This window comes from Lepus europaeus, chromosome 22, assembly GCF_033115175.1.
Source record: "Lepus europaeus isolate LE1 chromosome 22, mLepTim1.pri, whole genome shotgun sequence".
Classification (NCBI taxonomy): Eukaryota; Metazoa; Chordata; class Mammalia; order Lagomorpha; family Leporidae; genus Lepus; species Lepus europaeus.
In genome coordinates, this window is record NC_084848.1 from 25459925 (window position 1) to 25474626 (window position 14702).

Here is a 14702-nt window from a genome sequence, read left to right on the forward strand (position 1 = left end):
CTGGGGCAGAGGCTCTTGCCTGCTTGGTGTGGACGCCCGGCACGCACAGCACCTGGGGGAAGCCTGCCCTGTTGCGGGTGTTCCCCCTCCACATGGGGCATGGCTCTGATCTGCGGGAAAGCCCACCGTGTGACCTCCGGGCAGCTGCGGGGTGCGTGTGTCCCACAGAAATGGCCAGTGTTGTCATTTTTTGGAAACCGTCTCCACCCTTCCCGGGTCAGCTGAGAATCAGAGAAACTGTGGCAAAAGGCCTGAGATCAGAGAGTCTTCCTGTTTCCAGGTGGAGCCTCAAACAGCTGACCAGGAAGTCCCTTTTCAGACTCAGGGCCTCTTGTGAGAGACCTGGGAATGAGGGGGGAGGGGAGGAGCAGTCCCAGAGTTCTCTCTTGATGCCATAGCAATGTGGAATTCATGCCCTGTGTCGTGAGGGAACCACCCAGTGGTTCCTGAAACTCGCCCTCCTCCAGTGACAGCACCTTGCCCCTGGGAAGAAAGTTCATCCGGAGCTGAACTGCAGGCTGGTGGATGTGCGTGGTGTGTGTGTGTGTGTGTGTACGTGCCTTGTTCCAAGATGCAACTCTTGAGTTTGGTCTCCGAGACTTTCTTCCTGCGCTGTCCATGCCCAGCCGGTGCTAAGGGCCTCTCCCGGTCTTCATCCCCCGTGGCCCTCATTTACCGCCACTGTCTTTCTGGTCGCTGTGCCCCTGCCCTCAAATCTGGGCTGGTGGGCTGTGGTCTATCCAACCCCAGGGAGTGCGTGGGTATGGAGGGGGCGCAGCACGCCCAGCACTGTGGCGGGCGAAGGCTGTTGCTGTCCCCCAGCGTCAGTGTCTTCACTCTTGAACAGAAGTGCACCCCTTCAGCCCGCAGCTCGAGAGAGACAGGCGAAGGGTCCAGGCTGCTAGAAGCTGCGTTTTGAGAAACAGTGCGTTCCAAGAGGCTTCTACAAGGAAGAGGGAAGTAATCTTACCCTAGGCAAACTCCCTTTTTATCCAACCTCATCAAACATCGCAAAACCATTGGGCCTTTGGTTCATTCTACAGAACCAAGGTAACTAGACGTGTTTCCTGAAGTGCCCCACAGACAACAACACACCGTGACTGCACACATGTTGATGTCGGCGCTGTACTCAGGCTAAGCAGCAGATCCAAGGATGGGCAGGGGTCCGCACTGTAGCCTCCCCCTCCATGTAGCTCAGGCACTACTGTCTGTCCGTAGGGAGGTGAGAGGTGATGTTGAAATGACAGCCCTGCTGGCGGAGGGCTCACAGGATGGGTCTGGTTTATTACCAAGAGAAGTCCAGTCCCAGGAAAAACGACTCGCAAGCACTTGAGTGCATGAAAGGAGAGAGGAGTCTGTTCTTAGCACTGGGTCGCCACGTGGAGAATGCAGGAGAAATTAACTTGAGGATTCAATTCTGATTGGATACCTAGGGCAATTCCAAGCCCTGTAGTTGGTCTAAAAGTTCTTCTACTGGGCTCATCCCTTCTTAGGCTTTTCTCCAAGTCATACGGCGAGCCCTCCCCCGGCAACCCTCCGACACCCCCCGCCGTCCATCCCTCTCATCAGCAGGGAACTATGGAGGAATTCTGTGTCGCCTCACCAGCTCACAGCCACAGGAACAGTTAGGATGGTCCTCAAACTACTATCCACAAAGCCCAGGAACACAACGAACACATCCCCCTCCCTCCTGCAACCCCCAGATCTCAGCTCTACAAGCAAACCAAATGCTTTCACGCGCCCAAATCTTGGTTTCCGTTCACTATGAAGGCAATACAGTCTCTTGTCTGTTTTCTACCTAAGTTTGGGACACTGTATTTCTTCTAGGATTTCAACCCTGAGTCTGCCGGCTCTTGTTGAAGCAGCCCTGACTCTGTCTGTGCTCCCGGGCGATCCCTGGGCCACTCAAGTCCATCCTTCCATGGGCTTGTGGCCTCGCACTTACACTTTCCTCTGGGGAAGCTCGAGAGAGGACCTGGGAGAGGGGAGGGGCAGGAGGCAGAGGGTCAAGTAGAGAGCCACTGGGCCGGGCTGCACAGTTTGGAGGGTCTGTTTCGGGGAGCAGTGTGCACCTGGGCACGTGAGGACCCCACTGTGGGTGAGCCTGCCTGTGGTGGACTGTGCTGACAGTCTCCCCCGGACGAGAGCTGTCCAGGACCTACCATCCGCTCTCCTCTCCAGCGTGCACGTTTCCACAATGAAGTTCTGAAAACTCTCCCAGCCATGAAATCAAATGAAAAACTGGTTCTATTTCAGTCTTGTTTGCAACTGCTGATGGTTGGGAAATTAGTACATTGGAAAAATAAAAAAAGAAAAGAAAAATGTAATGACTTTATTAATTTCAGAAATCAGTAATTCCAAAGGCGCCTCTGCCCCTGGCCCCCGTTGCCGGCCGCAGGCCCACTGGTCTCCACTCCCCGGGAAGCTCGGGCTGTGTGCTCCCCCTGCCCCCAGACCCTCTGGGAAGGGAAGAGCAGCTTTGGTAGATAACGATGAGGGGATCTGAAGCTTGCACAAGGAAATGAAGCTTAATGCTGCCATCTGCAAAAGAAGAGGAAGCAAGATGCAAACAGGGAGCCTCTCATAGCGTCTCTGGGCCGTAGCGGGGAAGGGACAGAGCAGACCTGCATGGGCTGGGGGACAGGGCCCGGGGGGGGGGGGATGGGCACGTGTGCTCTGATGGGGCGGAACCCATGCGTGCCACGTCCCCACTGCCCGGGGCCACCAGCACCCAGGGGATCTTCCCTCCTGGGCTCCCCAGTCGGGGGCTGGCTTGGCTGCATGGCAGGCAGGCGTTGGCTGTCACTTCTGCTCCAGGCTCTGGGGACCCGGAGGCAGCCCCCAAACCACTATGCAGCCCTCACAGTGCCGGCAGCCACCTCGCCCTTGGTCACGCACCCAGGAGGAGTGAACGGGTCCTTCCTCCACGTGTCTGTGGTTCATCTTTTAGTGTGAGCAGGATCTGAAAGAGAGAAAGTCGGCTGTTGAGGGACGGCAGTGAGCACACGGGGTCTTAGATGCTGATAGTCAGTGCTGGTCTACTTCACGTCATGGAACGAAAAAAAGAAGCATTGGCCCAGATAAAGCAAGTCCCTCCCCCCGAAGTACAAAACCCTTCATTTTTAACCCTTTTGGTTGGAAAAAGATTTTTAGAACATCCCTGTCCTGCTGCTTTTTTTTTTTTTCTTTTTTTTGGGGGGTGGGGGGAGGCATGTAGTTCTCTTAGTTTTTCTCTTTTCCTTGGACCAAAACATTTTGTTCCGCTTTGTTGAAACATGGGCAGCCTGCCTGGGAACGCAGGGTCAGTGTTAGCAGCACCGGGGAGCTGCAGAAGGAAGCTGTGTTTTACATGCTTCCCAGTGTTCTGACTCCCCTCCCCTCCAACGCCACGCTGTCGGTCAACCTTGGCCGCTGCCTCTTCTCCCCAGCCCTGCGGTGCACCTGCTGTGCCCACCACCCAGTTTAAGAAAAGGACCACCACCCTGAATCCCGGCGAGACCTTCCCAGTCCTGTCCCAGTTGTGCTCTCTTGAATTTCCTGTTTATCCTTCCCTTGTCTACTTTTTGAAAACATGTTCATTTCCCTACGCCTATGCCGAAGTCATACACGGTTCAGTTGTATGAGGTTCTGCTCCTGGGACTATTCTTAAATAGTGATCTCCATACACGAAAAGAAACACGTCCTGGGCTGTGCACTGCGGGGAGCGCTGGGACATAAACACTTGCATCTGCAGGTCTCACTCATTTCCCAGAGCGGTGGAGCCAATTCACACCCACTCCCCCACTTCTCCACCTCCTCTGCATGGGCAGAAGTGGCCCTGCCTCAGTTTACAATGTGAGGATCTAGTGTATCCCACCGGGGGTTGACTGAACATCTTCCTGATGAGAAACAAGGCTGAGCATCTTTCAGATATGTTAGACATTCATGTCTCCGCTTCCACAAAACGCCTACACGTGCCTTTCGCTTCTTTTCCTACTGAGCTGTTGGGCATTGATTTTTGTGAACAGTTTTATTGGGAGAGAACTCATTTCTCCTACAATTCACTCCTTTAAAGTATAAAACACAGTGGATTTTACTGTATTCAGAACTGTGCACCTGTCACCACAATCCATTTTAGAACACGTTCAGTATTTCCTAGAGAATGCCCCTTACCCACCGACGCCCACACCTCTCAACACCCATCCTGAGCAACCACCACACTCCATTCTGTTGCTCTAGATTCCCTTCTCCTGGCCGTCTCATCTCAGTGGAATCATACAAGTTATGGCCACACTGGGGCTGGCACTGTGGCACAGTGGGTTAATGCCCTGGCCTGAAGCGCCAGCATCCCATATGGGTGCCGGTTCGAGTCCCAGATACTCCACTTCCGATCCAGCTCTCTGCTATGGCCTGGGAAAGCAGTGGAAGAGGCCCAAGTCCTTGGGCCCCTGCACCCGTATGGGAGACCCGGAAGAATTTCCTGACTCCTGGTTTCGGATCGGTGCAGCTCCAGCCATTGCGGCCATCTGGGGAGTGAACCATCGGATGGAAGACCTCTCCCTCTGCCTCTCCTCTCTCTGTGTATCTCTGACTTTCAAATAAATAAATAAATCTTTAAAAACAAAAAAAAAAACAAACAAGTTATGGCCACGTGTGTCTGGCTTCTTTTATTTAGCACAATGGTTTAGAGGTTCACACACGTGGCTGAAGGCATCAGTACTCTACCCCTTTTTGTGGTTGAATTATATTCCATTGTGTTTGTGCACATATTGGACTTTATTTATCCATTCATCGGCTAATGGATATCTGGGTTGTTTCTACCTCTTGGCTCTTATTAATAATGCTGCTGTAAACATCCACATAAAAGTTTTTGTTTGAACATGTTTTAATTCCTCTGGGGTACGGATTCGGCAGAATTAACTGCTGAGTCATATGGTTACTCTATGTTTAACTATTTGAGGAACTGTCCAGCTTTTATTTATTTATTTATTGGAGAGAGAGAGAAGAAGCGGGGAGAGATATTTTCCACCACTGGTTCACTCCCCAGATGATTACAATGTCTGGGACTGGGCCAGGCTGAAGCCAGGAGCTAGGCGCTTCATCCAAGCCTCCCACATGGGTGGCAGGGGTCTAAACACTTGGGCCACCTTCTGCTGCTTTTTCAAGGTGCATTAGCAGGGAGCTAGATCAGAAGTAGAGCACCCAGAATTAGAACCGGTGCTTATATGGGATGCTGGCATCACAGGTGGTGGCAGAGCACGCAGAATTAGAACCGGTGCTTATATGGGATGCTGGCATCACAGGTGGTGGCTTAACCCAATGCCGGCTCCAATTCTAGGAATTGTTTGAAGTTGCCAAGGATATTGAATTTGATCAAATCCACTGAGAGGAGAATGTAATTATTTTCTTCTTGAATTTCTTGCTACAGTAAATTGCATCAGTCAATTTTTAAATATTAAATGATCATTGAATTTCTAGAATAACCCTAATTTGGTCATGACATAGTGTCTTTTTTTTTTTTAAGATTTATTTATTTATCTGAAAGTCGAGTTACACAGAGAGAGAAGGAGAGGCAGAGAGAGAGAGAGAGAGAGAGAGAGAGGTCTTCCATCCGCTGGTTTACTCCCCAATTGACTGAAAGAGCTATAGCTGCACCGATCTGAAGCCAGGAGCCAGGAGCTTCTTCCAGGTCTCCCACGTGGGTGCAGGGGCCTAAGGACTTGGGCCATCTTCCACTGCTTTTCCAGGCCACAGCAGAGAGATGGATCAGAAATGGAGCAGCCAGGACTCGAACCAGTGCCCATGTGGGATGCCAGCACTGCAGGCGGTGGCTTTACCCACTATGCCACAGCACTGGCCCCTTCTTTTTAAACACCGTTGGATCCAATTTACTAATATTTTATTTGGAATTTTTGCGTCCATATCCATGATTAAGATTTTCTTGTGATTTTAGAACTTTTTTGGGGCACTGTCCTTGTCAGGTTTTGATATTAATGTAATAGCAGAGTTAGAAAGCGTTCTTTCTTTTCCAACACCTCAGAATAATTTGTAGACTGGAATATTTGCTCCTTGGATATTTGGTCATACTCACCAATAAAGCCATATAAGCCTGACGTAGTATTTGTGGGGAAAATTTTGTTTTTGAATCAATTTCCTTAATAATTAAAGGGATATATGCATGCCATATTTCTTTTTTTAAAGCCTTATTTAAACCAATTCTTTTGTGTTTTTTAAAGTATGATTTATTTATTTGAAAGGAAGAATGACAGAGAGGGAGAGGGAGAAAGAGATCTTCCATCCACTGGTTCGCTCCCCAAATGGTTGCAACAGCTGGGGCTGGGCCAGGCCAGAGCCAGGAGCCGGGAAGTCAATCCAGGTCTCCCACATGGTGGCAGGAACTCAAGTACTTGGGGCATCATTTGCTGCCTTCCCAAGTGCTTTATCAGGAGGCTGGATGGGAAGTGAAGCAGCCAGGACTCCAGCAGGTGACTTGGTATGCAATGTGGGTGTCCCAAGTGGCAGTGTAACGACACCGTCTCCTTGTGTGAAGTTTTGTAAGCTAAACACTAAAGCCGTGTCCGTCTCACCCAGGTTTAAAAACTGCATCAGCATAAATTTACTCATAACATCTTCCTACCATCTGTTTAATCTCCGAGGCATGTTTCATAATGCTTCCATTCAGTCCTCCTGATTCTATGTTTATTTTCTATTTTATTACTTTCTTATCTTTACTATTATTTACTTCTTTAAAATTTATTTTGTTGTTCTTTTTCTGTTTTTGGCTTCTTAAGCCAGATTAACTCTGCCTCTCCCCTTCTGTCACCATAGACATAACTTTTCCTTTTGGTGTTACTTGAGCTATACTTGAGTATACTTGGTGTTACTTGAGCTATACTCCTGCTCCCAGTGTGTTTGTTATTAGACCTTCTCTAGCTGTATTTGTAATGAGTTAACGCTTTCTTAATCTACAAACCTCTGAGGATTTTCCGGTTACCACTCTGCTATTGCACCGCAGTCAAGGAGCCTGGCTTCCAAGAAGCGATTCCAGGCAAGTACCGGAGTGGGCCTGCAGAGTGCCCTTGGCAGTTACCCAGCGTGCTCCGTACATGCCTGCAGCCCAAGCCTGCTACCTGCAAGCTCCCAGTTCTCTAAAACATGGCTGACTTTCAGACTGCTCAACCTACCAATCACTGAACTGCACTAAAACATTCCAAGATGAAGGCGAATTTATCTATGTCTTTTCATGGATCTGTTCATTATTGGCCCAATATGCTTTCCACAAATATGAATTTTGCTTATTAAATTAAAAAAAATTTAGTATTCATTTTATTTATGTGAAAGGCAAAGCAGAAGACATACACACACACATACATGGTGGGGAGGGGAGGAGGGAGGGAGGGAGGGAGAGAGAAGAAGGGAGAGGGAGGGAGAGGTACAGAGAGGGAGAGAGAGAAGGAGGGAGAGGGAGGGAGCGAGAGAAAGTGCTCTTATCCACTGGTTCACTCTCCAAATGCTTGCATCAGCCAGGGCTGGGCCAGCCCAAAGCTCCTCAGTGTGCAGCATGGATCCAACTACGTGAGCCGTTACCTGTTGCTTCCCAGGTGTGCATTAGCAAGAAGCAGGAATGGAGAGTGGAGTTGGGGTTAAATTCAGACACTCAGGGGCCGGTGCTGTGGCATAGTGGGTAAAGTCGCCACCTGCGGTGCTGGCATCCCATCTGGGTGCCAGTTCGAGTCCAGGCTGCTCCAGTTCTGATGCAGCTCCCTGCTAATGTGCCTGGGAAAGCAATGGAGGATGGCCTAAGTGCTTGGGCCCCTGAACCCACGTGGGAGACCCTGAAGAAGCTTCTGGCTCCTGGCTTCGGATTGGCCCAGCTCTGGCCATTGCAGCCATTTGGGGAGTGAACCAGCGGATGGACGATCTTCCCCCACAGCCTGTTACTCTGCCTTTCCAATAAATAAACATAACTTTAAAAAAAAAATTCAGGCACTTGGACTTGGGATGTGGGTAACCCCAGTGGCAGCCTAACCATTGTGCCAAATGCCAGCCTCTGGTTTAAAAAATCATTAAATACATCAGTTCAAACAAGTCCACAAGAAACGGAATAAATACTGCCCTGTGAACATTTATCCATAAACGTTTTTAGCTTGAACGCCTACTCCTACTGATGAACATAACCACATTGGCTTTCTTTTGGTTGGTATTTCCTTGGTATTTCTTCCCCCAGTATTTTTCTTTCATCCTGTCTGTATGCTTAGGCTTTAGATAGGCCTCTTCTGATAGCCTAAGTGGCTTATTAAATCTCCAGGCTGACAGATGTCTACTTCCTTACCAGCACGGTGTCCCACGTTGGCCCTTCCTGATGGGGCGGATGGAGTCCCCTCGCTAAGTCCTGGGCTCAGAGCCCCTGGATGGTTTCCACTGCACCCAGAAGAAAAGTGCAAGTCCTTTTCCTTTCCCTTTCCGGGCCCTGCCTGACCTGGCCTCTCGTCCCCTCTCAGCCTGCTTTAGGCATTATTTGCTTTCATCAGTAGCAACGTCACAGTGTGTTCTGAATTCACCTGCTGCTGACAAGTTAGTTGTCAGTCAAGCTGGCAATCCTTCGCTAAGTCTTCTACTCTCTCTGGCTGCTTTAACATCTTGTCTTTGTCTTTGGCATTCTAAGGTTTAAGTATGATGTGTCCAGGTGTGTGTGTGTGTGTGTGAGTCCCTGCAATGTGTATATCTTTTCCTGGTTCTGGAAAGTTTTTAGCCATTGCATCTCTCCAAATATTGTGTCTTTCCCATTTTTTTCTTTCCAGGACTCCAAGTAGATACACATTAGGCCACCTCAGTTGGTTTGCCACCTCTTTTTCTCTACGTACCAGAAGATTTAACTACATCCTGAATTCACTAAATTTCCCTTCAATGGGGCTCATCTGCAGTTAGTCCCACCCACTGACTTCCAAACTTTAACTACATTTTTTTTCAATCCTTAAAGTGTTACTTAGTCCTTTTAAAGATAGGTGTAGTCATAATTTTCTTCTCAGGGTTTTACTTGTTTTTTATTTTTTTTGACAGGCAGAGTGGATAGTGAGAGAGAGAGAGAGACAGAGAGAAAGGTCTTCCTTTTTGCCGTTGGTTCACCCTCCAATGGCCGCTGCGGCCGGCGCACCGCGCTGATCCAAAGCCAGGAGCCAGGTGCTTCTCCTGGTCTCCCATGGGGTGCAGGGCCCAAGCACTTGGGCCATCCTCCACTGCACTCCCTGGCCACAGCAGAGAGCTGGCCTGGAAGAGGAGCAACCGGGATAGAATCTGGCGCCCCAACCGGGACTAGAACCCGGTGTGCCGGCACCGCAAGGCGGAGGATTAGCCTGTTAAGCCACGGCACCGGCCTGTACTTGTATTTTTACTCTTTAATTTCTCTGAACATATGGGACAATTTATTTAGCACTATTTGGCACTTTCAGTATCAGGGACCAAGGTCTTCGCAGCTCTAACAGTGTTACCTGCTGTCTGGCTGGTTCTCTTCATGGTGCTGTGTTTCCTTATTTGCTTTCTAATTTTAATTAATTAATTTTCTTGTTGTTGTTGTTTTGAAAGGCAGAGAGACAGATGCAGAGAGATCTTCCATCTGTTGGTTCACTCCTCAAATGTCTGCAACTGCCTGCGGCTGGGCCACGTGGATGCCAGGAATCTGGAACTCAATCCGGGTCTCCCGTGTAGGTGGCAGGGAACCATGAACTTGAACCATCATCTGCTGCCTCCCAGGCTGCACATCAGCAGGAACCTATATCAGAAATCGGGAGGCTGGGGATTGAACTGAACCCAGGACCTCTGATATGGGATGCTGCAGTCCCAAGTGGCAACCTAACTGCTGTGCCGAACACTTGCCCCTGTGTTGTGATTTTGAACTGTGGTCTCGGGTTTCTTACAGCTTTATTAGAATTTTGGTGTGAACGAGGATTCCTGCACATGAAATACGCATTTAGTTCTGTTAGGTGCCTGGGCCACCAGCAGCTCAGGACTCTCTTGTACTGAGTTCTCAGTCTAAAGATGTTTAGGCCACCCAGGGAATATTCATTCACACCCAGGCTTGCGGGAGGGCTGGCTTACGGTTCTAAATGCTCAGGGGAGAGCCCCCTACTCTGTCCACTGAGCACCAAGGTTCAAGATGGGCAGTTTTCTTTGAGGGCTGGAGACAGGGTAAAAGGGAGGCTTTGTTTCTCACTGACTTTTCTATGGAGAACAAAGCCCACGCCCTGGGGCCTTGTCCTTGTGCGATGGATCTCCTGGTCGGCTCCTCACCATGGGATTTCTGTTGCCCTCGTGTCCTGTGAGAATTCTGCTCCAGAGCTACTTCCCCCTAGTCTCCTGCCTGGTGATCTGATGAGGGTCACATGAGCAGGCAAGGTGACCATGGCTATAGCCTGGCTCTCTCTCTCTTTTTTTTTTTTTTTTTTTTTTTTGTAGATCTTTGAAATACCAGTCACTGACATTAACCTATCTTCTTCAACTTTGCTTTGATATCCTGGCTTAGAAATAGTTTATTGTTTTGGTCAAATGTCTGTGGGTAATATTAATTATATACTCGGCAATTATCAACCAAATGAAGGTACACCTTATATGTTAATTCTAAAGTCAACAAGCAACACAAACAAAATATATTCAGAATTATGCTGAAAAATCTTAAAAAGTGAGGCCAGTGCTGTGGCGCAGTAGAGTCTTGGCTGCTCTACTTCCAATCCAGCTCCCTGCTGATGGCCTGAGAAAGCAGTGGAAGATGGTCCAAGTGCTTGGGCCTCTGCACCTGCGTGGGAGACCCAGACGCTCCTGGCTCCTGGCTCTGGCTTGGCCCAGCTCCAGCAGTTGTGGCCATTTGGGAAGTGAACCAGTGGATCGAAGATCTCTTTCTCCGTTTCTCTCTCTCTCTTTCTATGGGTCTGCCTCTCAAATAAATAAATAACTTTTAAAAATCTTAAAAAGCACCTGTAGAATATATTACATTGCTTTGGCAGCTAACAAAGTGTCCAATAAATCCAGTTTTTCTTGTAGCCTACTGTTCTCCCAGTAGAACCTGCTTAGAGTAACTCGCATTGAGGGCCACTGAGTTCAGGGCCACTTTAAGACACTCTGAGAACACTCGGGGATGGGGAACCCCTCACGGAGGGGCGGGCTTGCACTCCACACTCCCCAGGAGGCATGTGTTCCCCAAGAGGAGTGGTGGGAAAGCTTTCTAAGTCATTCTTGGATTTAGGGGGGGATTTTTGTCTTGATTGTATAGCTTATTCCCCTGCTACACTCATTTAAGTGCAGAGAACACATCTTGCAATTTTTCACAAAATCCAGAGCACACAGCCTGTTGCCATGTAAATATTTAACATAGGAACTGCTTGGTCAACAGTGGATTGACTGACGTGGGGAATGATTGACAGCAGTGCTTCCCTAGGGTAGAAAAGCCTCCCAATGAACAATAGAAATGATGCTCTGCAAACAGCAACAGGCCTGGTGTGAGAAGTGGCAGGCCACACTTCCAGACCAATGATCCTACCACCATCCACTGTCTCTAAGTAAGAGAACTATGCAAATTTTTCAAAAAATGTTTTCTTCAGGAGCCAGCACTGTGGCACAGCAGGTTAAGCCACTATCTGCAGTGCTGGCATTTCATATGGGCGCTGGTTTGGGTCCCAGCTGCTCCACTTCCAATTCAACTCCCTGTTAATGCACCCAGGAAAGCAGCAGAAGATGGCCCAAGTGCTTGGGCTCCTGCACCCATGTGGGAGACCCGGATGAAGCTCCTGGCTCCTGGCTTCAGCCTGACCCAGCCCTGGTCATTGTGACCATTTGGGGAGTGAAACAGTGGATGGAAAATCTATCTCCTCTCTCTCTCTGTCTCTCTAACTCAAATAAATAAGCAAATCTTTAAAAAAGGTTTTCTTCATATAGGCCTTGTGTGTGTGTGTGTATGTGTGCATGTGATCATTCTATACGTGTATCAATATTTCATATGCAGTGATCAGATCAGCTTTGGTAAACATTTCCATAAATACTAAAATAACTTTTTTGGTTAACACTTAACCATTACATATATTTGTGGGGTACACTGTGATATTTCTTTTTTAAAATTTATTTTATTGATTTCAAAGGCAGAGTTACGAGGGTGGGGCAGGAGGAGAAAGAGAGAGAAGCCTTCCATCCACTGGTTCAAACAGCCAGGGCTGGGCCAGGTCAAAGCCAGGAGCTTCATCTGGGTCTCCCATGTGGATGCAGAGGCCCAAGGACTTGAGTCATCTCCTGCTGCTCTTCCAGGCACATTAGCAGGGAGCTGGATAGGAAGTGAAGCAGCCAGGACTAGAACTGGTGCCCACATGAGATGCTGGCATTGCAGGTGGCAGCTTAACTAGTTAGGCCACAAGGCCGGTCCCTACAGTATGAAAGTTCCACAAATGGATATATAGTGCGTATCAGGGTAATCCACATTTCCCTCTGCTTATCAGTAAGGGATGCACATTTTCAGTGAGATCATCTGACTCACAGCCCTTCTAGCTCACAAAGATTCAGAATTCATCATGACTTCTATCCCTGTAAAGGCCCAGACCTCAAACAATCAGCGTCCATTACGGGAGGACTTTTTCCTCCCTCCAAGGTCTGAAGTGAATGAGAGAAACAAATTTCAAAACTTCACTTTTAAATGACCTAAATGCAAAGACTTTCGTCTCTCTGATTTACGCCCAAGGCCCTTCTCGCTGATCCCGGTGGCCCTAGTGGTACCTCTGGCAGTGCTCTGGTTTGATGGGCAGGAAAGTGAATGAATCCATTTATTTATATCCTGAGTGACAGTAGTCAGAAGGGACAGCTGGGCAGCCAGGGCCAACCTGCTGCCCCTCACCTTCCTGGGCACGGCTCAAGTATGCAGGAATGAACAACACAGGCGTCGCTGTGTCAGATCCATTTCATGAAACCCTGCCTGGGTGACACAAAGGCGCCGGGCACAGCTGCAAGGGGCTTGATGAGAGTCACGGCAGCCCCGGGCGACTCTGACACGCAGCCACGGGGCCAGGGAGCTGCTGACCGGTGCGGCCCCACTGAGCGCTCATCAGAAATGCGGGCGCCCAGTTCAGGTCACAGATGGTAAAGCCGACGTGAACTACAGGGGAGGACTGCCTTTCTCTTTGTGAAGAGTACTGAATAGTGTTAATAAAGCTGAAGTCACGTACATAAGGAACCCAGTTCTTCCAAGAAAAATGCACTTTAATTTATTTCTGAAAACACATTGCACTCTTACAAACCTTTAAACAAGAGGCCATGTGGCCCTTTCTCTAGCTCATTGCATCATGGAATCGAGACATCAGAAGGTTTAATGTCACTCGGTGAGGTGACTCTTTGTGCAACACTTAGGAAGTGAAACCCTAAGGAAAGGCAATTTAATATTTGCATTTTTGTTGGCATAAGGATTCTTAGTGACTACCCTTTTAAGAAAACTTAAAAATTACAAGGCGATGTAAATTGAAGTTCTTGGTATCTAATTCTATGATCAATCTTCCATTCTAGTCTCAAAGCATAATGTACTCATACAATTACCCGTACAGTGAGTAATGAATTCAACAAATAGTGTGAAGGGGAGAAGGCACTGTCCCTCAACAGCAGAGACAAGCTGTCAGAGCAAGCTGCAAGTAGATCCTGGGAAGAATTTCGAGAGGGAGTGGGGAGGAAGGAGGAGGAGGGGTGGCAGTGTGGGTGGAGCCAGGGTACGGTGGGAAGCATCGCTGGGTTCCCAAACCTGTATACATGAAATACATGTATTGCCTTAAATAAAAATTTTTAAAAAAGCATAATGTGATTCAGTAGATCTGCTAGTTCTCTCCCTATGTGAAATCTAGGTTTATGCAGGAGATTGCCAAGTCACGTACAAGAAAGAGACTTATTTTACGAAAAGGCTCTTTGCTCCTTAAGGAGACTTCAGCTCTGCACCGAGGACTCTGGTGGCGAAGACGACAGCAGGAACGGCGCGGGCTCTCCGCCTTCTGCTCTTCCTCGTCCTTTCACCTCGGGGACGTAACCACACCAGTGATCGCTGTGCTCTGCTACTGCAGGAAAACTCGGGGCGAGGGACAGTGTAAGAATCTCTGAGGGGGGCTGGCGCTGTGGCAGAGCAGGTAAAGCCGCCGCCTGCAGTGCCGGCATCCCATATGGGCGCCGGTTCCAGTCCCAGTTGCTCCACTTCCGATCCAGCTCTCTGCCATGGCCTGGGAAAGCAGTGGAGGATGGTCCAAGTCCTTTACCCGTGTGGGAGACCTGGAAGAAGCTCCTGGCTTCGGATTGGTGCAGCTCCAGCCGTTGTGGTCAATTGGGGAGTGAACCAGCTGATGGAAATTCTCTCTCCTACTTTCCCTCTTACTCTCCTTCTCTCTGCCTCTCCCTCTCTGTAACTCTGCCTTTCAATTAAATAAATCTTTTTTTTAAAGAATCTCTGAGGTCAAAAGAACAGGGAGGCACTTCATCTGCCCTGTTCCAGTCTGATGGGATTCAGCCTTGCTCCTCCTCCAGGAGATGCCCGGTAGGGAGCCAGGCCGGGTGCTGGGCGTCCACTCCTGCCCTGGGACAGCAGCACACTTTCAGTTGCTTGGGGCGGGAAGAAGCAGACCAGTGGCTTTCAAACATTCTCCTGACTGCAGCGTGGAGCAGAAAACACACTCATCTTACATGGTCACTGGCCACACACCTGAGTGTCACTACGACTTAAA

At 49.0% G+C, this 14702-nt stretch overlaps 1 protein-coding gene across 8 annotated transcripts in view; it reads right to left on the minus strand.

The window, feature by feature from the left end:
• Positions 1-2314: 2314 nt before the first annotated feature.
• TTLL5 (tubulin tyrosine ligase like 5) overlaps positions 2315-14702 on the minus strand; it is a 279228-nt gene continuing 266840 nt past the window's right edge. For 6 of the 8 annotated variants that reach the window (XM_062181755.1, XM_062181758.1, XM_062181757.1 and 3 more), the window contains 2 exons: positions 2899-2962; positions 2316-2541 (listed from right to left, as the gene is read on the minus strand). In XM_062181755.1, the coding sequence (XP_062037739.1) occupies positions 2940-2962 (23 nt within the window). In that variant the 3' untranslated portion in view covers positions 2316-2541; positions 2899-2939. The other 2 variants (XM_062181756.1, XM_062181759.1) reach the window with 2 other exon arrangements.